Below are 27,571 nucleotides of genomic sequence, written 5' to 3'. Positions count from 1 at the left end.
CTGAAAAATACAGTGTGTGGATGAGTAAACAAATAATATAATAACTCAGTAATGGAGCATTGTAGAACAAGTAAATAAGTCAGGTAAATTAGTTAGAAGGTGTTTGGTTTATTTGTGTGGGTTTTTTTTGTTTGTTTGTGTGGTGTTATTTTGTTTGTTTGCCTATTTTTAGTTGGTATTCATGGTATCTAACCAGATGCTAACTGGTTGGTGTCTTTCACCATTAAATGTTTGAGTCCAGGACTGTAGAGAGATGAGAGAATCGAATACCCTTGGAGATATCCAAAACCCAACCAGATATGGCCCCGAGCAGTTTGCTGTAGCTGACAGTACGTGCGCAGAGGGTTTGAACTAGATGGTCTCAAGAGGTCCCTTCTGATTCTATGAGGTTGCACTTATCTCCAGTTAGGGTCAAGCACTCATGCATCACTTTCAGATTCAATTGTAATCTCTTTAATTTGCATTTCTACACTTCCAAAACAAAAATACTTAATATAAGGGGGAAAAAAAAGAAAAGAAAAAACAAACAAACAAACACTGGAATGTGTGGAGTACTGCATCCCAGCCATCTAAAAGAATAAAGATAGGCCAGGAGCTGTTTGAAATGAAACCTCAGTTTTCTGTGTAAAGCTACACTCTCCTTTTTGTGGAAACAAAAATAGAGTTAGGGGTAGATAAAGAAAGCTTTCTCCTGGTGAGAAAGACTTCAGTTTTAATTTTAGAAATGTTTAAAAATATTTTCCCATTGGTGGTTTTTCTTTGTTCCAAGTAGAATAACTTTACATTAGAATTAGAGCTGTGCAGATGGTGTTGACTTTTTTCCCTACAAATGTTTGCAAAGGAAATAAAAATATTTCTCTTAGGCTCATGTAACTGAGGATTGCTGCTACTGTAGCCTGTCTGCTTTCTGCTGTGTATTTTTGGTTTCTGTGATGTGTTGAAACTTCAGGTCATCACTACTTTCAAGTTTAAGTCATTAGTCACCTTGATCCCGTTACTTTACTAAGGAAAAATCAAGAGGAATGAAGTTTTCTAAGGCCCATACTATAGATGCTTTCAGAGTAATAGTGACAAAATTATATCAAAATAGACACTGTTTATTTAATGTTCCCTAACTACGAATTCACAAACTGGTCCCTGAATAGAGTACTGTTCTCTTTAAACAGAAATAATGAAATGGAAGAAATTAAGTAATCTGGCATGCCACATATGATGAAGCACAGGGGCTTGTGGTTATTTTTCCTCTCCATTTTCTTCAGAAAAGTACATAATACTTATTGCCCAATATGCAATAATGCACACATCTGTAGGTCTGGGATGTGTAGTGTCATCTTCATCTTTCAGTGGTCTCGGTACTGTCATCTGTCTCCATTTGATTTTTCTCATTGTCCTTTCAATTTTTCTTGTATGGCTTATTGGCTTCGTCTGATGTTTGCTGTTTTAGCACCTTCAGGGACTACTTGCAGGTTTGATAGGGTCAGTTTAGAAAGGGCTTGTTTTGCAGTCTTAGGTACAGTGTTCCTTTGATTCATCTTTGACTGAGAGAATTTACTGCTTCTGGCATTGGAAGCATTTGGTGGAAAAGGTGTTCAAGGTCATTTTAAAGGTTTTTAAATAATATATAAAACATGCTTCCCTTTATTTTTTTTTGCTTCTGTCTAGAAATAGAGTGCAGATATGTAGCTGCTTTAAGAGTCTGCATTATAGTCTGCTAATCCAACAGGAAATAAATCTATAAGTTAAAAACAAAAAAAAAAAAATCAAGTGTTAATAAATGCCTTTAATTGGGAAATAATTTTTTAAAAATTTCATGACCACTGCTTCGTTTCTTTTTTCCAGATTGTACAAAGTATTATCAAATTTCCAGTGTCCAGTGGAAAGCTACTGGAACAGTTACATGAATTTCTTGAGTCTCTCAAATCAGACACTATTTTAAAATGCCAGTGAGTTATTTCAGCAGCTATTGTGGGGTAAAGCCCTTCAAAGCTTTTTGTTAATGTATCAGAAATCTACCACCTCTTCTTCCTGATTTGTCTCACTGCACATTTTTGGTATTCCTACTTCCAAAATCCATGGTATAATTCTAAAGGGGATACTGCTGTGGGAGATAGGTGTGCCCCATTTAGTGGTAGCGTTATCCCGGGAAATCTTTTCTTACAGAGGGGAAGTTCCCCAATCATCAGCTCCTCTCACAGAATCTTTCCTTGTCCACTGAATCTCTCTTGCTTGAGATTAATTGCATAAATTGAGGTAACAGCCTATAAGTACATTTTTCAACATACTTGGAGTTAACTTCAGGGAGAGAGAAGACCTGCTGTGGTCTCCTTACGTTTTTCTCAAGCTCCTGCATGTGTCGCAAGACTGGTTTTGTTTTTAAACTCTTCAGGAAAGGATTATTTAGCCTACTGTTTTTAGAACTTCTGATTTATTTATTTGTTTTCACTTTGTTGTTAATCCCCACATAAGATGAAAAAAAACTGGTAAATGTGTGAGTAATTAAACTTTGTACCCAGACGTGTAAATAAAGACCTTGAGTTTTTTTAATGAAAAGTATTTTTCAGCTAGATACTTGATTTTTACATTGCATGTTTGAGAAGATACCTAATCTCATCCTTGACAGTGGATATAGCACCATGAGAGACTGTTTACTTTCCAAAGTGTGATGATATGATTGCTTGCTGTTTGTGTTAGAGAGGAAGACGATACCTATTTACTTATGCTTCCAAGTATCCAACTATAATGAGCAGTCTAATTTAAATATACAACTTCTCTAATTGAATTCAGCAGCCTAAATGCTTATGCTTTGGAATATGCCCAAGTATCTTACTGAATTCAGGATTAAAGCTGAATGTATGAAGTTAAATTTCTCTGTTGCTCAGAGAGACATCCCTGTGTTTACAAAATGAAATTGCTGTGTGAAGTGATAAAAATGTACATAGGAGAGTGCTAGGCAAAAATATCTGCAAGTGTTGCATGACTATGGATTAGGAGGGAAGGATTGTAGAACTACAGATAGTAAATTGTATTTTTTAAATTGCATTTGGAAAAAATAATTGGAATTATTAATATTTTAATTTGCAAACAATTTGAAGCTGGTCGTGAATCAAACCAGCAGGACTCACAGGAACTGAAAAGCTTTTTATGTGGATGCATTGTGTTAGCAAGAAAAATACTGGCATGCAAAAACTTGTCTTTATTTATACAGATACATTTTGAAAGGGAGAGCAATATGCAGTACTTGTTAAGTAACCATCATTGTATTTCAAAGATTTTTGTTGTTGCAAGACAGTACAATGATCTTACAACGTAATCAACATATCAAGTCAGTGAGATTTTGTGTGGGAATGGGAGGCTAACCATGAGCACAGGTGGCAGGATACACTGTAGCTTTGTGCGTGCTCATATTTTCATACAAAATAGTTACAGCACTGTTTGTGAACTGCATGAAGTGAAGTGCTGAGCTGCAGGACACCTTTTGCTAATAGAAGAGGCGATGAGGTGGTGCAGGTTTTGTTAAATTTTTACTTTTTGAAAGCTTGATGTTATCTGTAGTTTAGCCTGGAGGTAGTTAGATGGTCTTTATACCTGGCAGCGAGAATGAGTTCACTGTGTTTATCATTCAGCACAATTGGTTGTCAGCAAAGCCTCAACGTGAATTTCTTTTCATGCTGTCCCTTTCAGTTTTGTAGGAGAAGGTACTTGTGTGCATCTTTTTGTGTCTTCACTCTTCTGAAATACTTGGGAGTCTAATAACTCCATGGAGCTGCAAAAAGAGGGGCTGTACTTAACAAAGAAGCAAAGAAAAAGAATTTCTTTCCTTTACAACATGCTGGATCACTGATAGGAGGCTGCCAAAAAACAAAGCCATGCAGAGTACGTTACACTGTGCTGATGAACTGTAGCTACTGTTTAGATGTCTCTCCCGTGATGATTTGATTTTGGTGCTGGAAAAATCTTACCATTCAGCAAAAGAAGGACCTGAAGTAGTGCTATATATGCTAGGACAATTTTATTTTATTATTTAAGATGTTAAACACTGTCAGGGATTCATTTTTTAAGACTTCAGAAACATGAGGCATGAATTGCAACTCCTAGCTTAATGTAATAGGACTCCAAAGTTTATTGCTTTTAAATATTAGCTACTTAAAATGACTTATTTGGATAGCAAAATGATTAATATTTTTAGTCACTATAAATGTCAACTCTAGGATTAACGGATCTGAATGGTCCTGGTTTTAAACCTGAAGCTCACGTACTTCAGACTTGCCTGTGTGAGGCATTGGGAGGGCAGGTGAGAGCACTGCTGACCTTCCAGTACCTGCGCCTTATTGACGAGCTGATTTTGGCTATTGAGCAGGCAAGGGCTTCTCGCTAGAACTGAATCAGCCTGCCTTGCAGATTGTTTACAGGAGTGTATGAAATGATGCGCAAGTGACTTTGTGATCTCCTGATGAGCAAATTAATCACCATTCAGTGACATTGCAAATGCCGTCTCCCAGAATCTGAGGCAGCCCTTGGCAGTGCAGTTTTATGTGGGGAGCTGCAGTGCAGAATGGGTCCTTACTGGACTTCTGGCAGATACTTGTTATGCTAAAACACAGCCACCTGCAGTATCTGCCTGATTTGAGTGGCTACCTTTTGTAAGAAGCATAGTGCCACTATGTTCTGGGTAATTTTGTGGCCTTGAGCTAAGCACGTAACCTCCTGCCACAAGTTTTTTGCTTTTTTTTTTTTTCGTCTCTGTAATACAGGCATAACACTTACCACCTCGCAGGCGTGTTGGGAAGATTAATTAGTTTATGTTTGCAAAATTCTTTGAAGATGAAAAGCGCTGTAAGTGCTAAGTAATGTTATCATCTTACATTGCTATACTAGTTACTTCTTAAAGCAACAATAAGAAGTTAATTGGTTTTCAGGTTCCAGGTGATAAGGATCTGTTGACTTTTAAAGTTATTCTATTAGCTACAGAGTAGTACTAAGAAAAACATTTCATTTTCATTTGGTTAGGAGTATATTTAGCTCATGCTCAGTGATACAAACGCTTTCTCTAAGGTATTCATCTAGTGGAAATTGGCCCCTTGTGGGTCATGGTCCGCAGATGAGCTATGGATCTGGAGACAAAGGGCAATTGTGATTCTCCAGGGAAAAATCAACCTTGGTTATTGGCAGCACACTGCTTGATCAGGCATTTCTACATGGCCTTGGTCCACAGAGTAAAAACCTTGTCTTTGATTAGTCTCTTATTGTAAAATAAGAGAATTAAGTTCTTGATCTTAATGATTACAGATTTTTAAGGTGAACGCGGGGCCTTCACAAGGACTTTCAGCCATGCAAAGGAAGGTATTGTAGAAGGTCTGCAATTGCTCTTGCAGCTCTCTGCAGCTCATATAGTGAGATGTATACGTCGCTCCTCTTCATAATAAAATCTGACCAGAGGACTGGGGGGATAAATGGATCACATGCATGACTTTGAAAGATGACTTCAGGGTGTTAATATTGATGGAGAGATCAAAGCTGGAGAAGCGTGCCGTCAGAGACCGGGTGGGCAAGGGATGCAGAGGCTGAGGAGTCCCATCTGCTGATTTATTTAGCACTTTGGGCTGAGGCTCAGGACTGTAGGCCAGCCTGTGAGGGACTACTTGTTCCATCAGTAGTAAATTTATATGGAAAGTGAAACAGATGTAAAGTAGGAATAATTTCTTGGATGGTCGATACTTTCAGAAAGTAGTCAAAAATGTTAAAACTTACTGGCTTGAGCGCTAGTACTTAGTGCTACTTAGCTTATTAAAGCCAGAAGAGGAAATGGAAGGGCCGTCAGAACATGTCCCTCATGTTCCATGTTTGTACGGTTTTGATTTGCCATGCCACAAATTTGTCTGAGCCATAAACCCTTTCTTTTCTTCAGTGTGACGGACACCCTGCTAGAAAATATAAATTAAGCAGGATGTGGCCCCTGTTGTGGCTATGTGAAGGGAAGTGTGCTTGAGAGAGGGAGTAATAGAGGCTTTCTACAGAAGTCCTTGGGTCTGTTATTCCTGTTGTTCCTTGTGCTTACCTGCAGTGATAGTCCAAGGGCCTGTTCTGCTTATGATGCTTAAGATTCCTGTGGATGTGGTGTACTTGTTTATGAAATTGTGTAAATGGGAACGTATGGGGCTACTCTGAATAAGATATATACGTTTCTTTACACTAGTTCAGAGCCTCTTGAGCTAATCAAGTTTTCTACTGTGCTGTGAGATGTCCCTCTGTGGGTCTGTCCACTCACTTGGGGTGGCACGTGCGCCTTTTCTCCTGAAAAGGCAGACGTAATGGTGCAGGGTTCTCTCTTCCACATCTGGAGGAACAGCAGTGAGCCTGAGCTCTTTTGTGCATGCTTCCCTCCTTGCTGCCTCCTTCCTCCTCACCTTCTTTCCCCATTTCAAGCCATATGTCATGTCATTAGCATCCTACTGACCTTAATGTGGCAGTTCATACCTGTCAGGTCTGTGGTTTTAGGCTCTCTGTAGACTGGATATCCATCATCTCTGCATTGCACACCCTTGGGTCATATTTTCTTCACATCTATCAAATTTAGGCTTTATTTGTATTTTGTAATAAATGGATGCTGAGAAGTTGATGATTTGCACTGGTCCCAGGATCCAAAGTTTAAGACAGAGGCCTAAAAATGTCTATACTGTCATCCTGGTTATGATCAAGACTTTGCATTCCTTGCTACTCATGGTGTTGTATTTCTTTTTTAAATCCACAGAATCCTCTTTTTTTTTTTTTTTTTTCCTTGCCACCCATGTTCTGGACAGCCGTGCTAGTTGCCCTTAATTTGGATTCTATGTTACCTAATTATATTCAGAAAAACATTTTTTATATGAAATCCAACCATTTGGAACTGTAATGTTTGCATTAGTAATTCGTTTTCTGCAACATGATTGCTGATGCTGTAGCTTGAAGCTTTGAATTGTGCAATTGTGAAATTATCTTCAATTGACTTTAATCTTATTCTGCAGTACCTTCGGAAGGGCTTGATGAACAGTCCTTTATCCTTACACTGGATTAAGAAGGGCTTCTTATGTTCTCGTCTGTGGATTAGTACTGAGGATCCCCTGCCACCCTCAGGGAATAAAATTGAGTCCCCTGTAGCACGCAGAGGAGTCCGCATGTTTGAACCCTGATTTGGAAAACTAGTGTCAGGAAGGAACTTCATTCCACTTGCATCTGTTCTGCTCTATTTCTTAAAAGAAAAAATTCCTAGACTAGTGTTTAAAGATGTGTTCCTTGTGATTCTGTAGCTTATTGCCAGCATGAATACGTGGCTAGTCTAAGTATCAAGTATCATTTATTTCCCTCTAAATAATAAGAGTAGGTATTTTTATAGAAGTGGCTTAATTTTGGGGTCTTTTCATTAAGAACTCTTCTACCAAAAGTGGCAGAGTAAGTGCAGCTCAGAGAACTCTGTGTAGCTCGTGAGTCTCTGCAATGGTGGCTTTGTTCCCCCCACGCTCTTGGAAACCCATAAGGAATGGGAGAGCAGGGTGGGTAATGTTTGCTCAGAATAACACAGATTAATGCTGTTTGTTATTATGTAGTATACTAGATTTTCTGAGAAGCTGCGTTCTTTCATATGCATCTTGCAGCTCCACTCTAAATCAGATAATGGCAAGGAAAAGTGGTTAAGATGGAAAACTGGAACTGAAGTGTTGAGAAGATAAGAAGTTATGAGGAACAAGGTTGTGATGAGTTAGGATTAAAACACAGGAATTAAAACGATAAAAATGTGACTCGGTAGATTAGGATGGTTTAAATTTCATAGATAACTTTCATAAAACAAAAAAAAAATCAGAAGAAAATAATTTAAAAATAAAAGGCAGATCAAAAGATTTGTTAACACAGGCAAAGCTTATTACTTGTCAGTCTGTACTGCAGTTTCTTGCATCCTGGCAAGGAGAACTCTGCAAGTCCAGCTTTGAAAGCTCCTGTTTAGTAAATATACCATGGTGTTTGTGTGACAGAACGAATGGTATCACATCTATTTCTCATTCTCTCTTTTCTGTAACCGTATTCTACCTGCTTAACTCAGAATCCTAAAGACAGCATTTGTACTCTTCTTATCAGAGCTTTGTAGAGCATGCAGGGCCTCTATCTTTTGCCAGTTCCTTTTCTGAAATCTTCATCCTTTCATTTCCAGCAAACTTGTTTTCTTAAAATGCATTTGCTTCCAATTTTATGTCCTTTTTCTCAAGACCTTTCCTTAGAAAGTAGTGCCTTAGAAAGACTGTTATGTTCTCTTTGCCCCTGGTAAACGGAGAAGAAAAAAATCATTTTATTTACAACAAAATTACATATTTTTTTCATTGAGAATCCAATCAGAATTGATACTTAGTGGTAAGTAATGTTTCAGATCCCATAGGACTGCTTGGGATTCTTGCTAAGCCAGTACAGCTCTGCTTTGTGCATCTATGAAGAAAACGTCGTCTTAGTGGTCCAGCAGTGACTGTTGGAGAACAGAACAGTCTCCTGCTTATTGTTCTGTACAAAGAAACTTCTTTTTCCATCTTCTACTTGCACACAATTTAATGCTTTTTTTTTTTTTTTTTTTTTTTTTTTTTTTTTTTGGAATTAGCAAAGTGATCAGTCCAGCCAACTTGCAGTTAGCAGAGCTATTCCTTGTAGCTGTCAGGTAGATGAGTTGGGAAGGCAAGCTGCTGTCGAACCAGCAGTGTGGAGCTTTATGTCCTACAGGAGTGGTGAAGTGTTTCAGAGATGTGGCGTAGACGTGGTGTAGCTTCTGTAGAGCTGTTGCTCTACAGAAAGTATTCAGAAGTACTGAGAATGAGCTCCAGGTATGGAGTTCCAAATGGAAGAAATGTGCCCATTGTGCATATTAGCTGAGCAGGGTACAAAAATAAGCAAGTAATTCCCAATATCAAAACAGCAGAAAACAACATCAATGACATCAGTGCTGCTTACAAGCATTGTATTAAGAGGAACTGTTTGTATGCTCTGGTCTGCAGACAAAGAAATAGAAATGAGAAAAACACTCTTCTTCATTTACTCCCTAAATAAATTAGTTCAGTCTTCTTTTATTTAAAATAAATAAATAAATAAGTAGGGAAGCAGAAATATAAGGGAGACAAAAGTGAGAAGACTAGTTCTCTCATGCACCGTGATCATATGTTGTTTTGCATCTGTGTTGCTCTAGTTGTTTCACAATTTATTTTTCTAAATTTAATATTTTTCTGTAATGCATTACTACAGAGTTGTTATAGGGAAAATGTGTTTGGTGTTGGTTTTGGATGGTATGAAAGTGTTACAGGCAGAAGAAGGCAGGGTACGAAGGAAGAATATTGTGAAGTCTCAGAATGAGGACTAACAAGTAATGAAGGACACAGAGGCAGCAGAAGGGGAATGAAACTTCATCAGAACATTAAGCAAGAGCAGAACCATACCTAAAAGACAAGGCTGAGCCTGGATGTGGATGTGTTTGGGATTTCTTCCTTTTTGGTGCTAGCTCTGTCTTGTTGTGACAAAACCAAAGGCAGCAAAGGCACTCGAACTACAACTTCTTTGTTTTGAAAGAGGGGTGTGTGTGTATGTGTTTATGTTAACTAGGCAGATGCTCTGGAGGCTCTTTAGTTCAGAGGTGTTTTCTTTCACTTGTTTCCAAACATGTTTGTTGTTCAGTTGTTGCTGAAGCCTGACTTGCAGGCTTTCACAGTGGGTAATGGATTGCTAAAGTCAGTGGTGGTGTCTGGAAGTGCTGACAAATTCTCTGCTGGGTATTTTTTGTTCATACCTTCTGTTAGTTTCTTGTCCCATTTTCATGGTTTGTCATTTTAAGAGAATATCCGTGTGTTAGTGCAGATCCAACTTAGAGCAAGTACTGACACCTGAAAAACCGTGTGACCTTTTTTTATTTTATTCACAAGTCCTCTTCAAAAATCCTTTTCCACAGATAGCATTTCCAACTTGAAGCTTAAGTTATTGTGGAAGTCTTTGAATAACTTCTCCAATGTAGGCCAGTGAACCAAATATGGCACAGGTACAACAGATTGCCACTTAATTGCAACTGTGAAATTCTGACCTAAAATCATGTGTAAATTCTGCATACATTGAACTTGTTTATATATGCAGTATTCGATTAAAGAAATTATTTACATTTCTAGATAAATACAACCTGTGTGGTCCTGGCAGAGAAGTTTATATATATATATAAAAGTACTATGTGTGTGTATATGTACACACACACACATGATCATATATATACGTACATACATATACACATGCCTGTAAATATATAACAAATTAAAATTTATGTATATCAAAAGTATATTGTATACTTCTTTGTATTTACTTAATGTAGGTAAAGAGGTGCACCAATCATACATGGGTTGTTCAGGTGGGTCTGTACTCTTACTGTTGGCAAATGCTGCACTTCTAGCAGCGATTGCTGTAGAAGTTATTCTCTAGTTGTAATGTTAATTTTGTTCATCTGAACAAGTAGATGGTGTCAGCATTCCTTATGCTAACTGTAAATTGGTATTCCAAGCCAAGAGAGATGGCAATATCTAACAGTAGTGGTAGTAACAGCATTATTGTCAGTTTTTAAAACCTAACATCACTCTGGATCGTCCCCAAATCCCAGCATTGTCTTCCAAATAAGTTTCTTCAAAACACTGTCTAATTTCTTTCTCCATTTTTCACTTCATACTTCTTGTAAAGGAAAGGAAAAACAACCACAAAGCATTATAAACACCTATTTACTCTTTCTTCTGTGTTTTCTTCTCAGAAATGAGTTCATTTCAGCCACCAAGTTGTTTTTAAGTTCTTACAAAATGTTGAGGCACCAATCGTCAGTGGGAGAAATGGCAAATGTGTGTGTAGTGTAAGAAACCGATGATTAAATCCCTCCCATCCAAGTCATCCTGGAAAGGTTAATTAGAAATGTTAAGAACGCAGCAGGGAGAACATCCTGTCCTCATACTCCTTTCCGCTGAGCCCTACAACTTCCCTTCCAATTTTCTGGTAGTATCATTCCCTAGCAGGTAAAAGCCGCTCTTCCAGTCTCCTGCCCACTAATTCTGTGTCCCAGCTGTGTTCAGCCTCCCCTGGACCCTGAATGTTTCTAGACTCCATGTTCTTATTGTCAGGGAATCTTATGTCAAACTTTTGTATTGCGTATGTATGATTTCCTCTGGGACATAAATGACTGCATAAATACACATTTTTCCGTGTCAACTTTTTGTTTATTTTTTATTTGTGTAGGCAACTTACACAGAGTACAATCCTCTTAGTAGAGCTTTTAGGAAAGCTTTAATTCAGGAGATGATTGAGCCTGATGTCTCTAAAGCTGTTGTTACAACGTTTCTGGGCTACGCTGTAAAACTTCAGTATAGCAAAAAAGCCTTAATATGTTGAACGTGATGGAAGAGCAGTAAACAGCCCCCTTTTCTATCTTTACAGTTGCACTGGAGCTTTGTTTTGGTGCTGGGACATGCCATTTTCCCTTTCTTCTCATTCAGAAGAGGGGGGAAAAAAGGCAGAAAGCAGGAAATGTTGTCTGTGGAGGCAGGTTGTGGTAAAATAAAGGACAAATAAAATCCATTAGTAGTGGTTGGGAGGCATGTTGTGCCTGGGAGCCGGCCTCCTAGGCAGTGACCATGGGTGTTCCTGTAGAGCGAGTGCCTGAAGCAGTTTCTGTTACAAATAACAGTTTGCCTAGCAGTTTAAAAAGTAAAAATTACAATCTAAAAAAACAATAACGATTAAAAAAAGGTTCAGTGGTCTCTTTGAAGTGCTGTGTCTGCACAGATGGCTCCCCAGGGTTGCTGGGTGTGCAGGGATGTGCTTTGCAGAGCTGGGTGCTGCAGCCCCCAATCTCCCCCACTTTTCGGGCCTGCAAGCCTGAAAATCCAGGTCTGGGAGGTGACAGGGAGCCAGGCATAAAGCCTAAGCATCTTTTTCTATTTTGCTCCTAAAATGTTGCTTTTCTGAGCCGTGCAGTGAGCATGCAGCAGCCGTTCTGGGTGTGAGTGCCTATGCAGGCACGCTCACACACCTGCACATGGGCTCCTCCTGCGTCTGGTTCTGGCTTCAGGAGCTGTTTGGAAACCTAGATTCTTGTCATAATTTATCAAACACATGACACCAGCGTGCCTTATATTTGCCATCCTTAGCATATATTTGCCAAAATGCTAAATAGGAAGCACTGTAGATGCTTTCATGTGTTCTGCCCTAACCCCGTTACCACTGGGTGGTTTGTTTGGCCTGTTTGCTTCTCGTCTGAGTTTCAGCTCTCAGTACGCCTGAATATCTGGCATGATGTCACATGGCATGACAGTTTTAAAATGACGAGGTACTGTCAGTGCACGTGGTAATCCCCCATCTTAAACTCCTCATGCTGTTCAGCCACAGTCATAGATGCGTTTGCTGCTTTTGCATTTATTTTGCAGTGCACCTCTCCAGCTTCATTTTCACTCTAAGCCTTATTCACAGCAGCGTGATAAATGTAGTTAGCTTTGTACCTAATTGTACTAAAGATTTTCATTGCTTATGAAAGTCATTGTTGGAATTAATTTATGGTTCTGACTGCAAAGAAACTTTCAGCAACAACTTTGCGTGACCACAGCAATAAAGTAATTAACTGGCTCACTTAAAACGCGTAAATGGCCAGGGCATTCACTCTTAATATTTCAGGAATTACACTTCTGTATTCATACTCCTGCAATTCTATTAATTTCTAATCGAAAGGAGTCTGTTGCATTATAAGCTTTAAAGATATTACTAACATGTATTTTTACACTAAATAACTAATTTTGGAGAAATTAGGATGCCCGTCAGATTCAAGAGTTGAATATGTATTGTAATTTGTACCCAGAGCTATGAAATAACTGTGAGCAAGAGTGGAAAAGCACTGTGGGTATAGGCATGCAAATGAGCTTGCCAAGTGTCTATATATCATACGGTGTCTTAAATCTGCAGACATAAAAGCAGGATGAAGACACAGCCATTAAAAAGGCAGTCATTTTTGAGTGTCACATAATTTAGAGACTTTAAGTTATTGAAGTGTCATGAGTTTATTGCACCTAATTTATTAATACAATCATTTGGGATTCACTTATGTCTCTTGCTCTGCCCCAAAACAGAGGCTAAAAGTCTGTTTAAAATATGCAGGCTCTGCTTCAGCAGTGAAAGCTTAAATCGTTTCTCAGGATTCAGAGAGACAAAAAATAACATACTGCAGTTCTGCAGGTAATGGGTGGCAGTCTTACGATGTATTTCCGATTTATTTACATTTGTGTATTAAATGAGGGCAGAGATCTATTAAAGATGAAGCTGGTTGTGTTCCCATTTAGTTTTTCCATTGTTACATTAGGTGTACAGAAAAATACCCTGTTGCTTAGGCTTCTAGCCTGGACGAAAAAAAGGTAATGATGACAAATACCTTCTACTGCTTTCACATTTAAAAAAATTAAAAAAAAAAAAAAAAGTAGAGAAGAAAAGCTTGCCATTTCTTTTCAATCCTTTCATGTGCTGAATTGGCTTCTTTCAGTTTGCAGATTCAGTTCTGTTTCTCTCCTACCCCGGAACACTTTTAATGTGTTGAAGCAGTTGACAAAACAGTGCTAAGGCAGTATGTATGAAAAGGGGTGCTGCTGAGAGCTGGAGACAAAAGGAACCACTTGATTGTAATATATGCAGTTTTGACAAAACACCTTGTGTGATGCCTGAGAAAATTACACACATGAAGAGTTTTTACTTTTAGCTTTGTATTTTTTTAATTTTTTTTTTTTAATTCTCATGTTTTGTTATCTTTTTTTCCCCTAATCAGGACAGAATTTTACCCTAAGGCAGTTAGGAGTTTGTGAACCAGCAACTCGTCGAGGACTGGCATTTTGTGCGGAAATGGGGCTCCCCCACAGAGGTTACTCTATCAGTGCAGGGTCAGATGCTGATACTGAAAATGAAGGAGTGATGTCTCCAGAGCATGCCATGAGACTTTGGGGCAGGGGGGTCAAGTCAGGGCGCAGTTCCTGTCTGTCGAGCCGTTCCAACTCAGCCCTCACTCTGACTGATACCGAACACGAGAACAAGTCCGACAGTGAAAATGGTAAGTTCTTACACATATGCACGTATATATAAATCAATGTTTTATTTGCTGTTTCAGTTGACACTCAATAATTTCAAGTCATTAAAAGTTCCAGGAGTGGCCTTGAATTATTTATCTACTTATTTTTTTACCTCCCCTTCCCAGAAAAGTCAATATTCACTATCAATCCTAACTAATACAAGCTTTGGGCGTGATGTTTTAGCTGTAATTTTGGAAGAGTTTAATCACAAATAAGATTAGCTCTGTTTCATCTTGGGCCATGTCACCTGTTACCCTTTGGGGAGCAGCAAAGTAAGTGGTGATAAAGTTGATCCCTGAGGCCAGCTTGCAATCCAAGGTTTTGTTGTCAACTCCACTTAAAGACGTCTCAAAGAAATTGCAGAATCTTAGAATGGATGAATGAACACAGAGAATAGCTTATTAACAGGGCTCATGTGATTGGAAAACAAATTTGATCGTGATTCAAGCTCACTAGCTGATGAGAGCAATTGGAATTGTGGTGAAGAGGCGTGTGGCCTTTGATGTGCCTGGGGGACTGGATTACTGCGCAATTAAAACCTGGACAAAAAAAAAAAAAATCTAAACAGCTTTGTAGGATGTGGGGTATGACCGTTGTATATTAAGGTTTAGTGTTTAAATGAAAAGAGGTTAATACAATTGACTTGATTCACTCTTAAAGCTTTGCAAAATCTTGTACTTCAACTTGAGGTTATGAACAGAACCTGATGTGGTGTTAAATGCAAAGTGCACAAATCTTAGAAAACATTTATCTTTAACTTTTTTTTATTTGCAGATTTGCAGCTTCAGTAGAATTAAAATGATTGTTCTATTAACTTCATGACTTCCTATGCAACAAATTCAAAAGAAGAATAAAGGAAAAATGAGTAAATGAAAATTAGTGAGAAGGCTATTGCCTGGTTATATATGCTGCAGTTTATTAATTTATTAAACATGTCTGCTCAGCTGTACATAAGCTGCAACAATTTTTTTTCTATCCTCTGGCCATAGCTGTAACACACCGTGGTAAGCAGCAGTGTGTGTGTCTATTATGATATGATACTTCTGTGATCATAAAAAAAAAAAAAAAAAAGTAGAAAAAAATAGTGCACCACTTGTATTTTAAACTACAAGCAGTAATGCTTTGTCCTACCTATTTACTGTTTGAACATCAGTTTGAGAACACAAAACTGAAGCTGCTGTAGTCACTGCCTTTCCTGTGCTGGCTGGTTCTAGCTGGATTCCTGTGCGAGATGGCTGCCTCAAATGGGATTTTGCTTTTTATCTTGGAATTAATGCTGCGTGTTACCTGAGGAGTCAGCTGTCCATATTCAAAAGCGTTTTGTCTCATGCTTGGAAAGTTTATTTTGAGTCAGAAGCAAGCTTTGAAAAAGGAAGCTAGGAGTACATGCTTACCTCCTTTTGACAGTGGGGTTGTTGGATGGCTATTGATATTTCAGCTGCAAAGCAGTCTAGAAAAAATTGTTGAGCAGTCCTGATTTTTCTTTTGAAAGATCTGTGCTGAAACTGTCTTGAGTATTTTGCAAAACCCTAGGTTAATGATCTTTTATGTATGTGTTTATACATACACACACACAATTTCCTTATGAGAGTTGTATCAATACTTTATCAAAGGGGTCAATGCCTCAGAAGAATGATAGTTTAGGTATGCTTTTTTTTAATAAACTTATTTTTTTTAGAGCTCCATATATCTGGTTACAATATGGCAAAAGTCCCTCCATGAGATTAAAGGTAGAGTTTATATTTTGTGTATGAGAAAGCTGAATATGTTAGAAAAGACACACTGGTTAAAATCCTGCAAGGAGTATCTGATGTTTGATACTACTTCAAAGAAGAGTTTAGTCACTAAAAGGATTACAGTTGATTTATTTATTGATAGTGAGGCCAGCAGTCCAGCTTAAGAAAGTACTAGGACTGCTGTGAGGCTAATGAAATTTTGATGGCTTGAAAGTCCCCTGGGGTTATGAAACATACATAACTCAGACCATGTCATGGGTCCTCGTTTCATTGGAGATGTTATGGAAGTGGTGAATACCTTAATCTTCTCTGGTGCTTTTCTCTGCATTTTTGTTTCCACTGAACATGGGAGATTTGGCTGAGAAACGATTTTATAAATGTAGTTGGAAGTCAGTATGTTAAATGCTCACAGCAGAACAGAAAATACAGTTTAAAGCCAGGGAAGCAATACTGTCCTGGCAGGCACAGGTGCTGTACTCTAAGGACCAGACTGCAGGTGTATTGTTAATTTACGGCCTGACATTAATAGCTGTGCTACTACGCTGTTAAAGTCTGACAAATCCGATAAAGCTTTGAATCAAAGCTAGAATTACAACCAGTCCTCTGTACTGTGTCCCTCTTTGCTGTGCTTTCAGGTTTCCTGACTGAATTTCAATGGTACAGTTTTTACAGGTAAATGCATTTTTGTGCATCATGTTTATCACTGATGTAGGTAAGGAGCAACAGGTTTTGATGAACAAAACACAAAACCAGAACATACTTTCCTCACCAGATCCCAGTTCTTGAATGATGCTGGCATTCACCTAGGAAAACTGCTCACTGCTTTAAATAGCCCATTACTATAAGCAGACCTCATTGGAGTTAATGGGACTATTCATAATGATGAGAAATGTGACTTATCCTACGGGTTTATGAACTCAGGATTAACTATTCGTTGAATGTACGTAAGGTTTTCTTTCTTGTCTGGTAGGTAAGAACATAAGCTTGGCATCAAAACACAATTTCTTTCCCTTCCGTGTAGCTGTTGGGTATCTCTGCTCGTCTGAAGAAGTTGTGGATTGCATTTCCCTCAGAAAGGCAAAACTCTAGTTTTTTTTTTTTTTTGCATAATTACAGTGAATGAGTGGAAATACTTTGTTGATTATTCTAACTTTTATTTGTTGAGCTCTCAAGCTTTTTTCTAAGATCCTACAAAAGCCAGTAAGTTTGTGCATACTGGCCATACTGGCAGGATTAGAAGTTTCTTTGAAAAAGTTGGACATCATTGTTGCAGAGTTTTAAATACATTAATAATTTAGTGAATGCCAGCAGATTTTGTATAGAAAACATCAGAACTGTTTTCCAGACATAGAGTTTATAGATAAATTCTCACCTCCGAAGGTTTGGGTTATTGCTTAATAAATCATTCTAAAAGGAAGTATTTTTCTCTGAGCTTGTTTAAGTTCCATATATGACTTTTGGCATCATATTCTGAGGGATTTGTCATGTCAGCCTCCCTGAAGGAGGTCCCGCATCTGTTAATCTGGGCAATCTACCAGTGTCATGTACAGTGTGTACAACTGGAGCACACTCAGCACTCACGTGCTTCTTAGGCTTTCTTCTCCATCTTCATTGCAGTCCTCTTGGAGGCAAAAGGAGGTGAAACAAGAATATGGTACTTAAAAACGGATCAACACAACATGCGTGCTTTCCTATTTCAAAATGCTGTCATGAAGTTTGTGGTATTAATTGTTCTAGGAGCTTTGTTCTTGAAATTCAAGCAGCCTATCTTTTACATGCACGCCAGTAACTTTTTGTTTTTAATGTGTTCTAAGATTACTGAAGCTTGTCTTATAAAAGTGATCAATATTCCAGCAGAATGTGAGCTAGAAGTTACAGTTAAGCTTCAAATGGCTATTTTGTTGAAAAGGTCAATATATTTTAAGGTATCTTAGAATCCATGTAGTTATTTGAATTATTTTTAAAGCCATTAAACTGCTATCCCTGACCTAATGTGACATCAGAAAAATAATAGTCAAAACATGAAGGTTAATTGAGCAAGTTATTCCTGAAGTACAGCTCATTGCAGAGTTATTTATTTATTTATTTATTTTAAGTTATATTACCAGGTTTGCATGCACTTCTTGTGCAGGCTTGAAGCTGAGGCTATGTCAACGATTGTGACTAAAATGATTTCAAACTTAAGCAAATCCATACCAGTTTCCATCCCTTTGGAGGCAATATTGACAGTGCTTCCAAGATTTAGGCTATCCAGATAAATGTATGCGACTTAGTTGACCCTGCCCACATCTACAAAGGCTAACTAGGCATACAGGAAATATTTGCACTGGCACTAGAATATGGGGGAGTATTTTGTTCTTCACTGAAAATCTTTCACTGATGGAGATTTGTCGTAAAACAAAACAAAAAAAATCAAAGGATATTAGGATGTAATAAAATGAAAAGAAGAAAGAGAGGGAGGAGTATGAGATCATGGCCTCAGGGCAGTCATTCTGAATTGGTTAGATAAATGATTTGAAACTTGGACCCATTTTTCACAGCTACGGAAAAGCAGATATTGCTAGCAGAATGTCCATTGCTGAGGGATTCTGTGAGCAGAAATTACAAGCTTATCAGCTGCTTGGGCACCTGCCTGCTTCCTCTCCAACTTCTGCCAATTTCTGAAGACAGCATTCTTGTGAACCTAATACTCTCTTATCCTTCCAGAATGGTGAATTTACTGGCATTCAGATCTCTGAAAACCAAGAAGTACATTGGTAAGGTACTTGTCAAGACATTTTTAAATCTGTTCTCTCTAACATCTACATCTGTAACATACACTTGAATTCTGCATTCTTACATAATGCACATCATTCAGGAAGTAGTGTTAGACCCTTTTACCTGTTTAACATCCTTCTTTATGCTAAGATAAAACTTGATTTGAAAGAGCTCGACTGATAGGAGCTGCTTGTTACCTGCTAGGCAAACCCTGAACCTACTTATCAAAACCAGCCACATATCTGATGAATTAATATTCATCTTACTGCCATACCACCATTTACAGCTTCTTCACTCTTTCCCACAGTATTCCATCTAGCAATTATCTACCCCTCATTAACCATGCCAATGTCTCTTTAAATCCTGCTTTGCTGCTAAAAAATTTCATAGCCAGGAAATCCGTCTGTTTTATTGTTGACAGAACTCAGTTCTGAAGTAGTATTTAGTACCTAAACAAGAATATGCATTCTTCCTTTGGTTACAGACACATGGAGCAGAAATCCGTACACAAAAGGAGTCGTCCCTGTTTTTCTGCAATATTATCATGTGTTTTGCAGTTATCCCAATATCAGATTCTGTTACATTATGATTGCAGGTCTGCAGGTGTGTTTTGGTACATCTTCCCAGCATTCACAGTTAATGAAATTGAAAATCGTGTTGATGATTCTTTTGGCTAGTGGCAGCTGTAAGAGGGAACAGCTGGGCAGATCTTTTTCCAATAACTTTTTTGGATCTTCTGGACCTCAAAGGTTTGAGTGTTGCTGAACTTGCCATTGAGGGAGGGCATGAGATTCCAAAGGGCTGTCCTAATGATGCGTATATGGTGGGAGTCTGGTATAGGCCATCAGGCTGACACTCTGAAAAGATCTAACCAAATCTTCTGATGCATGGGAACTGTAGGCTTAACAACAGCTGACGGTAGTAAAATTAGAATTGTGTTCTGCAAAGAAAAACAAATCTAAGAGAATTTCAGAGAATTTACACTTGGCCATCAAGATAATAAATACTTCTGATGTTAAGGAATGGTGAAAGAGATGTTTCCAAGACCAACTGGCATAGCTCAGGATTTCCTCAGAGATCTGAATTTCAGGAAAGAACCACACAGAAAATGGAAGCAAGGTCAGATTCATCAGGAGGATCTTAAAAAGATGCAGCTGAAAGAAAGGCTATGAAGAGAGGCTGAGAGAGTTGGGGTTGTTTAGCCTGGGTAAGAGAAGGCTCCAGGGAGACCTTATAGCAGCCTCCCAGCATCGAAGGGGGCCTACAGGAAAGCTGGGCAAGGACTCTTTGTCAGGGGGTGTGGTGATAGGACAAGGGGTAGTGGTTTTAAACTGAAAGGGGGGAGATTTAAATTAGAGGTTAAGAAGAAATTCTTCACTCAGAGGCTCAGGGGAGGCCCAGAGTAGCTGTGGATGCCCCATCCCTGGAGGTGCTCAAGGCCAGGCTGGATGGGGCTTTGGGCAGCTGGGTCTGGCGGGAGGTGTCCCTGCCCATGGCAGGGGCATGGAAACAGATTGTCTTTAGTGTCACTTCCAACCCAAACCAATCTATGATTCTATGTAAATACAGTTATGAGGCATAAGAAACAAAGAAGTGAAGATGTGCACAGAAGCATGAATGCTGAGAAAAGGGGAAAGAAAGAGTTATTACTCAGCAGTCAAGGAAGACTGATAATATATTGCTGATATGTTTTCTTGTGGTTGCTTTTCTTATTTCAGCATTTGCTACCAGAGTAACTGATCACATCGCTAACATTTGTACTATTAAATAAAGGACTAGAGGTTACCTAAATAAATAAAATTTGTCCTGCATGTATAGGGCACCTGTAGCCTCTGGGCTTTTTGTGACTCATGTCTGAGAAAGCGCTGATGGGTATGGTTCTGGAAGGGAAAAACAAACAGAAAGGAAGCTTCAGAAGGGACAAAGGGAAAGAGGAGAAGCTGCCTAATCAGGTAGCTAGGAAAAGCCCTAGAAGGAGGGAAAAAAATTAGAAGTTTGTTTTGTAACAACAAGTATGTGCTTGTGTGAAATAAGTCTTGTCACTTATTTGATCACTTGACACCGATTCCCTTCTGTGATAGTGTAAAGCCCCTCCTTGATGAGCATAAAGCAGCAGATGCTAACATAACAGGTATTTTGACATTAGTAAGGCTTCTAACACAATCTCACTCCTGACATACTCCTAAGTAGAGGCACATGGTCTGGGTTCATTATTGCATGGCGAAAGTACAAATTATTGGAAAAATGCATAAAGAATGATTATCAGTATTTCATGAGCTGTCAAGCTGAATCAAATAGTACTCCACATAGTGTGCCATAGATTTTCTTAATGGCTTGGATAATGCAAATAGAGTGTTGTAACCTGGAAAAAAAAAAAATCACATATGCTTTGTAAGACAGGATGAAAGCTGGGGAAGTAATTCCACATGAGAAAATGCAGTTCAGTAAGTACAAGTGCTAAGGCCTGTGTTTAATTGGGAGTAATCAGTTTCCAAAATATGAGAAAGACAAGTGGCTAGATCTCAGTCCTTTAGAAAATCAGAGAATAAGTCAGCTTAGAAGGGACTTTTGAGGTCCTGTGGTCCAACCATCTGCTTAGAGCTGAACTAACATAATTTAGATGAAGTTGCTCAAGGCTTTGTTCAGTTAAGTTTTGAACAAGAAAAAAGATACCCGCATCTTTTGTGGACATCTGTTCTAGTGCTTAGACAGCTTCTTTATGTTTTTTTTTTTCTTTATATCTAGTCAGAATTTCCCTTGCTGCCATTGTGACCACCATCTTAGGTGTTGGAAAACCCAAGTTAGATTTCCAACTTTTACCTTCTCCAGCTTGAACAGACTCAGTGCTCTCAGCTTCTCCTTGAGCTTTCTAATCATCCTGGTCAGCTTCCATGGAATTAATTCTAGTCTGTCGTGTGAGTACTGGGGAGCCCCAAAGTGGATGTTATATGCCAGATGTGGTCTTCAGATGTTGAAAAAAGGGTGACTGATCACTTCCAAGAGCACGCTATCTGGTATTGTGAATGCGGCTGGGTATGTAAGTTATTGTTGCAAGGGCACATTGCTGACTCTTGCTGAATTTCTTGTCTGTGATGACTCCCCTTTACTACAAAGGTGCTCTCCAGTGGGCTCCAGCTGGTGCTGTTAGATGTGGTTATGCTGCCTTTGGAATTTGTAGCGTCTTTCTGCCCATTCTCACGGCCTGTTGAGATCCCTCTGAAAGGCCGTCTTGCCCTGCAGTGTGTTGATCACTCTCTCCAACTTGGCATCGTTCACAGACGTGCTGAGGACATGTTCCATCCTATTCATTCTCAACATGTTACATGTAGTACAACCATTAAGTAGCTACAGCCCCGATATTAGTCCCTAGAGAATGCCATGAACCAATGCCAAGAGTTGGTCTCTGAACTACGAAGCACTGTGCTTCCAGCCTGAGGCACCAGTTCTCTACACTTGTAGCCCACCCATCCATCTCTCTCCAGCATGGCTACCAGGATACTGTGGTAGACCATGCTGAAAACCTTGCTAATTTAAAGAAAAAAAAAAAAAAAATCACTGTTCTCCCTTTGTCTGCTGAGGCAGATCATAGACAGCAATCACGTTGTTTGGGTGTGATTTGCCATTGGTAAATCCATCCCGGCAGTTCTCAAGGATTTCCTTTTCCTGGAGCCCTGTCCAGGCATATGAAGGATAATTCCAGCAGTATTTGTTCCATAATCTTTCCTGGGAGACTGGGGTGGGGCTGGCTGCTGCTTCTTCCCCACGTAGTCCTTGCACTTCTTCAAGATAAAATGACTTCTATCTTCTTTAAAAGTCTTCAGGAACCTCTGTGACCTTTCAGTGAATTGGAGTGGCCTTTCAGTGACACTGATCAGCTCTGTCAGTACCTGGGGATGCCTTTGTCTGGTCCCCAAGGCTTGTGGACGCCCAGCTGGTGTAAGTGGTACCAGTACCTAGCATCTTGCTCTTCCTCTACCGTGCTTCTCAACTCCGGTTGAGCTTTGGCTTTCCTATCCCCAGACCTGCATGTCCTGGAAACGTTTTTGTATTCTTCTCCTGTAGCTAGGTTATAATGGAGCACAAACATTGGTCAGCAGTGGTTTCTGCAGTATGTGAGGGTTTCTACCATGACCTTAAAACATGTCTTCTATGCAGTACAGCTGAAATAATCCTACTGCTGCTCTGAGCAGTGCTGAGACAGAAGTACTGTGTCTCTGTGACTGGTTTTGGCACTACATTGTGAGGAAAATGCCAGCCAACTAGAGGCCTGCAGAAAGGTTAACAAGAATGGTCAGCAATTTTAGACATATGACACTAAGAAACGATGGGGAGAATTCAGAATGTTTTACCTGGCCTCTTCTGTTTGGATATTGCGGCCATTGTGAAGGTTACTGTGGCAAAGACAGCCAGAAGCAAGCAGTGCAAGTAGTGAAACGGAGAAGTTTAGCTCAGACAACGTAGCACCAAGGATAACTCAGTGAAAGTGATTGCTGAGGACCATGCAAATACTTCATCATCTAAGATATTTTCAAAAACAATTTTATTTTTTTTTGTCAACTTGGTATTATAGTTCCTGTCAGTCCTGTTGTGTGGGAGAGGATGGACAAAAGAACTTCTTCAGTGTCTTTCTGGTTTTATTTTTTGTATGTCAAGTGTGTTACCATTTGACCCAAAAATTGATAAACAGGAAATGTACCGAGAAAATGAAGGCTATGAGAAGGTTGCTCTGCAATTTACTATAATGTTAATATCTTGATTGGTCTTCTGATTGTAAATGGCTAACTTTTGGTAGATTTTTTTTTTCTTCTTTTTAATGTTGCTATGCAAATATTGTTGGTTGGTTCACCTAAACAAAATGTGTTCTGGACATGCTTACGCAAGGAAATCTGAAAAAGAAAACAGTTATTTTTCACTTGGGTTGTGTTTTAATTGTGAGGTTGCCATGAAAGCAAAGCATGCTTTGCACATCTATAAACTGATGATCTCTGCTGTTTTGATTTTGACTGTGGTTTTGATGTCCTTGAAAAATCACAGTGGTAGCAGTAAATTGTTTTAATTAATGAATTAGAGAGCAACGGAATTGCTGAGTCAGGTTTATTGATGTAATTATCACCGGAATAAAAAAGAAGAAGAAAAGCCTGGAAGAACTGTGAGATTGTTTTGCGTGTTGTCATTTGAAAGCAACTTTCTCAGCCATTGCTTCCTTCATCTCCTATACAGTTATGTGAATATAAGGGTGTGGGCATACATGGATCTAAATATACATATACCTTTATATATTCACTAGCAAAACAAAATTAATGAAATAGGTGAAGTCTAATAATAATTCTATATAAACAGTAGGCTTATTCATATTCAGTTGATTAAGAGAACTTTTTTAAGCTTCACATGATTTTGATTTGACATAAGATTTTAATTGCATTTGCTTGTTTAACTAAATTTAATGTCATTGAGAAATAATCTAATAATGGTTTTTACTTTAAATGCAGACTGTGCTGTTGTCAGAGAATCAGTAACAATCATAGGCTACTGTCTTTGGATACTGGTGAAATAATAGATAGAGAACTTAAATACTGACTGGAAGTCAAGACTTTTCTGTATATAAAAGGCTGAAAACAATTTTGGAACTGACAGTTCTTTAAAACAATCTCTTTTCAAACACGTGTGAAAAATTTGTTTCTATATTTTCTGGAAGTTATATTTCTTCCATTCAGATGAGAATTCAGTTCAAAATTAAATTTCAAGTCAACTTTGAAAATGAATTTCTTTTACAGTTATTAAAACTGAGGCAGTCAGAACTTTGTTTGGTCTAGGTAATCTGCCTGATGTTTTGGCAAAATTTAAGATTTTTTTTCTTAATTTAAGGTGGGAAGATGAGGTCTCAAATCTCACAGGAAAGGAAATGCTGGCTAAGAAGCTGTAGCATTTATTATTATTCTTTTCCCACTCATCCAGCACTTTCATCCTAAATTATATGTTTTGTGTTTAGTTATCTGTTGTTTTCACTTGTATGTTGTAGGGAAGGATGTTGTTGGCAGACAGAAACCAAGGAGATTCATTTTCTTTCACTCCACATTCAAAACCTCTCAGTGGAAGAGCCTTTGATGCCTGCTGCAGCCGGTATGGGTTAGTCCAGGAATTTACATAGCACTTGGGATTTGCAAAATAGTTACCAATATCTTGCTTTAATTTTTTTCCTTTTTAATTTCACACTTGTGAAACCACAGTATGAGACTAAGAAAGATAAGGAAAACAATGTGAATTAATTACAGATTAAATTATGAATGCACAAATGGCTAATAGGCGTATCTCACATCTTCAATCAGGGCACCTCTAATAGATGGCAGTTTTCCTGGGGTTTGGAGGCTCTGTGCAGCTGCTGGTGAATCCCTCCTTCAGGTACTGTGGCTGCTGACTAGGTACATCAGAGACGAGATGTGAGCATTTGTGGTATTTGCAACATAAAAAGAAGCAACCAACTTGGGAAGCTGTTGTTATGGATTGTTATGCTACTACAGAGTAAAGCCAACATGCTGACTGCTCTGGTTGACCACGTTATGATTGCTTTTTGTCCTTTGTGATAAAATAGATGCATTAATGTGTGTATGTATGTATGTATGTTTCTTGTCCTTACAAGACCTTTTCTTACATGATTTTAATTTCACAGCTTACACACATGGTTTTGTTACAGATTAAACGCAGAGGGCTGAAGGCAGCTTTCTTCTTCAAATGATCCAAAAACTTCAGTGCATTTCCATAGTGAATCTTTCTGCAGTCAGGAGCATAGGCAAGGGAAAGTTGTTCTGATACTACACACTCTGCTGCTGATCTGCTGTGTGCTAGGAAAAGAAATTCTTTCAAAAATGCAATATGCTATAAAATGTTTTATAGTTATAAATAAAATGTGTTATATAATCACTGCTGACAAGCTATCCAGTCTCAGTCTGCACATGAGGCAGATAGCTTAAGAAGAATTCTGTACACAACTTCAATTTCTTTTTGCAGTGGGTATTACTGAACCAAACTGTATTGGTCACCTGTGCAGTTTGTAGAAAAATAGCAGAACTGAGAAGTCCAGGATCCTTTTTGGCAAAAGTAAGTTCCTGGAGGAGGTTTCAGAGTTGTTGTTTCTGTGTACTGTTGAAGCTGGATATTGAATGTGTCAAGATAGTTTATAATCTTTGAAGTTTCTTTGAATATTCAATTTCCAAGATACCCAGGTCAAAATGTGTTGGATGGGAACTGTCTCTATCATCAGTATTTGCTTAAGTGGGTGGTATCCAGTCTCCTTCCACATAGAGTTAACCAGAATTATACAAGCCGCTAAGTTCCTCATTGCTTGATTGCTATATGTTCTGTGAGGAGATTTATTTAAAATTGCTTAAAAGCTGCACTCAGTGGGGAATTCTGCTGCTCATTCCCTTAACTACTTTAGCTGCAGAGAACATATGACGTCTTTTTCATTAACTGTCTTTGCTGCTTGTTTGCTTTCAGTAGAATCGTAGGAGATTTTTATATTGTTTTGTAAACTCAATATTGCTGGATCCTGACTGCTTATGGCAATTGAGATGAGATTAGATGCTTTTGTTAACAGGCCCCAGACTTTAAATTTATAGGGACTAGGCACCATCTGTTCTCAATTAAAGGTCTTGAGCTCTGAAATTAATTCCTTCCATTGGTCCATTAGACTCAATCTTTTGACCTGAAGTCATGATAAGGCTATATTAGCCTCTTGAGCCTTTGAAAAGTGAGGAGTTCATGCAGGGACAGAACTGGATATTCCTTTTAGTCATTGTATCAGAATAGTTAGAAAGCAGAAAGTAATGATTGTTTTTCCATTTTACTGATAAGAGTGAGATTTTTGAAAAGTGCCCTAGAGATTTAGAGCTCAAATCCTCACAAGTTGTAACAGGACTTGTGCTTCTAAATTATATAAGTGCTTTTGAAAATCCTTTCCAGAAAAATCAAATTAATATAGAGAACGTTGACTAAATTCACAGAGACTTGTAAAAGCGAGTTGAGTATGGAAGCTTGTTGTTTGCAGACCCATATTTGCTCTGGAGATCAGCTGTGTTTTGCCTCAGCTGTTTGTCGTTGGTTCTGTTTGCAGTTGCAAAATGTTGGGAAATCTTACCAGAAATCCTGGTCCTATAATTCTTCCCACAGTGCTTTTGCAGAATTTGTATCTGTCTTGTGGTACGTAGATGTTGCAAGGAAGACATGGATGGATGGATAAATCAGTTCACATTTCTGAGGTTGTAAGTTTTTTCCCTGCACTCATTTCCTGTATTTAACTCAAAATTGAGTTAAATAATTTAATTCAAAAGTTGCTCTGTCAAAATACGACAGGAAATACTGTTGAGTAGGGAGAAGCTATAGTGACCAGCTTTTTAGTTCCTGGAGAAAAGCTCTAAGATGTCAAATAACTAAGCTGATTGTGTAAATTTCATATCAGTATTTCATAAACGTGAAACTGTATTTTGAAGGTTTCACTATCTGGTGGTTCCTCAGCAGACATTGATATAATGTATACAGTGCTACTAATTTTCTGGAAGGCAGTTGGTAAGAATAATGCTTTTGAGACAATATTTCCAATGTATAAGAGTATTCCTATCTTACCCCAAAGTGTAGTTTATTGGAATATTTTGGGATCTGCTGGCTAGTAGGTTACGAGTAGAAGCAAGCAGGGAGATAGTTGGTAAGCCTGTTTTTATTCATATCTAACAAACTCTATGACATAAAAAATGCAGCGGCATTTGACTTCATAGAGGGTGCGAACAAAGTCAAGTGGCTGCCTTCTCAGTGTAGAAGGATTGAATTGTGACTATTGCATCTAAGTGTTGCTTGTTGGTGACTTGTCAGCCAGAGGTTAAATTTGGGAACTCACTCTTTTATTACTCTTTCTCAACATTTTCCCTACGTTCATAAATTTCTTATTCACAGGGCAGTGAGGATGCC

General features: G+C 38.5%; 1 protein-coding gene across 15 annotated transcripts in view; it reads left to right on the top strand.

Annotated features, from left to right (window-relative positions):
* Positions 1-27,571, top strand: part of TENM3 (teneurin transmembrane protein 3) — a 416,659-nt gene that overhangs the window by 99,066 nt on the left and 290,022 nt on the right. For 12 of the 15 annotated variants that reach the window (XM_032186162.1, XM_032186160.1, XM_032186159.1 and 9 more), the window contains exon 3: positions 13,823-14,101. The exons of the other annotated variants lie outside the window; for them this stretch is intronic. In XM_032186162.1, the coding sequence (XP_032042053.1) occupies positions 13,823-14,101 (279 nt within the window). The remainder of the gene's footprint in view (positions 1-13,822; positions 14,102-27,571) is intronic. 15 annotated transcript variants of the gene reach the window in all.

Source organism: Aythya fuligula, chromosome 4, assembly GCF_009819795.1.
Source record: "Aythya fuligula isolate bAytFul2 chromosome 4, bAytFul2.pri, whole genome shotgun sequence".
Lineage (NCBI taxonomy): Eukaryota > Metazoa > Chordata > Aves > Anseriformes > Anatidae > Aythya > Aythya fuligula.
Note: the sequence above shows the minus strand (reverse complement) of the source record. Positions and strands in the feature narration are given on the sequence as shown.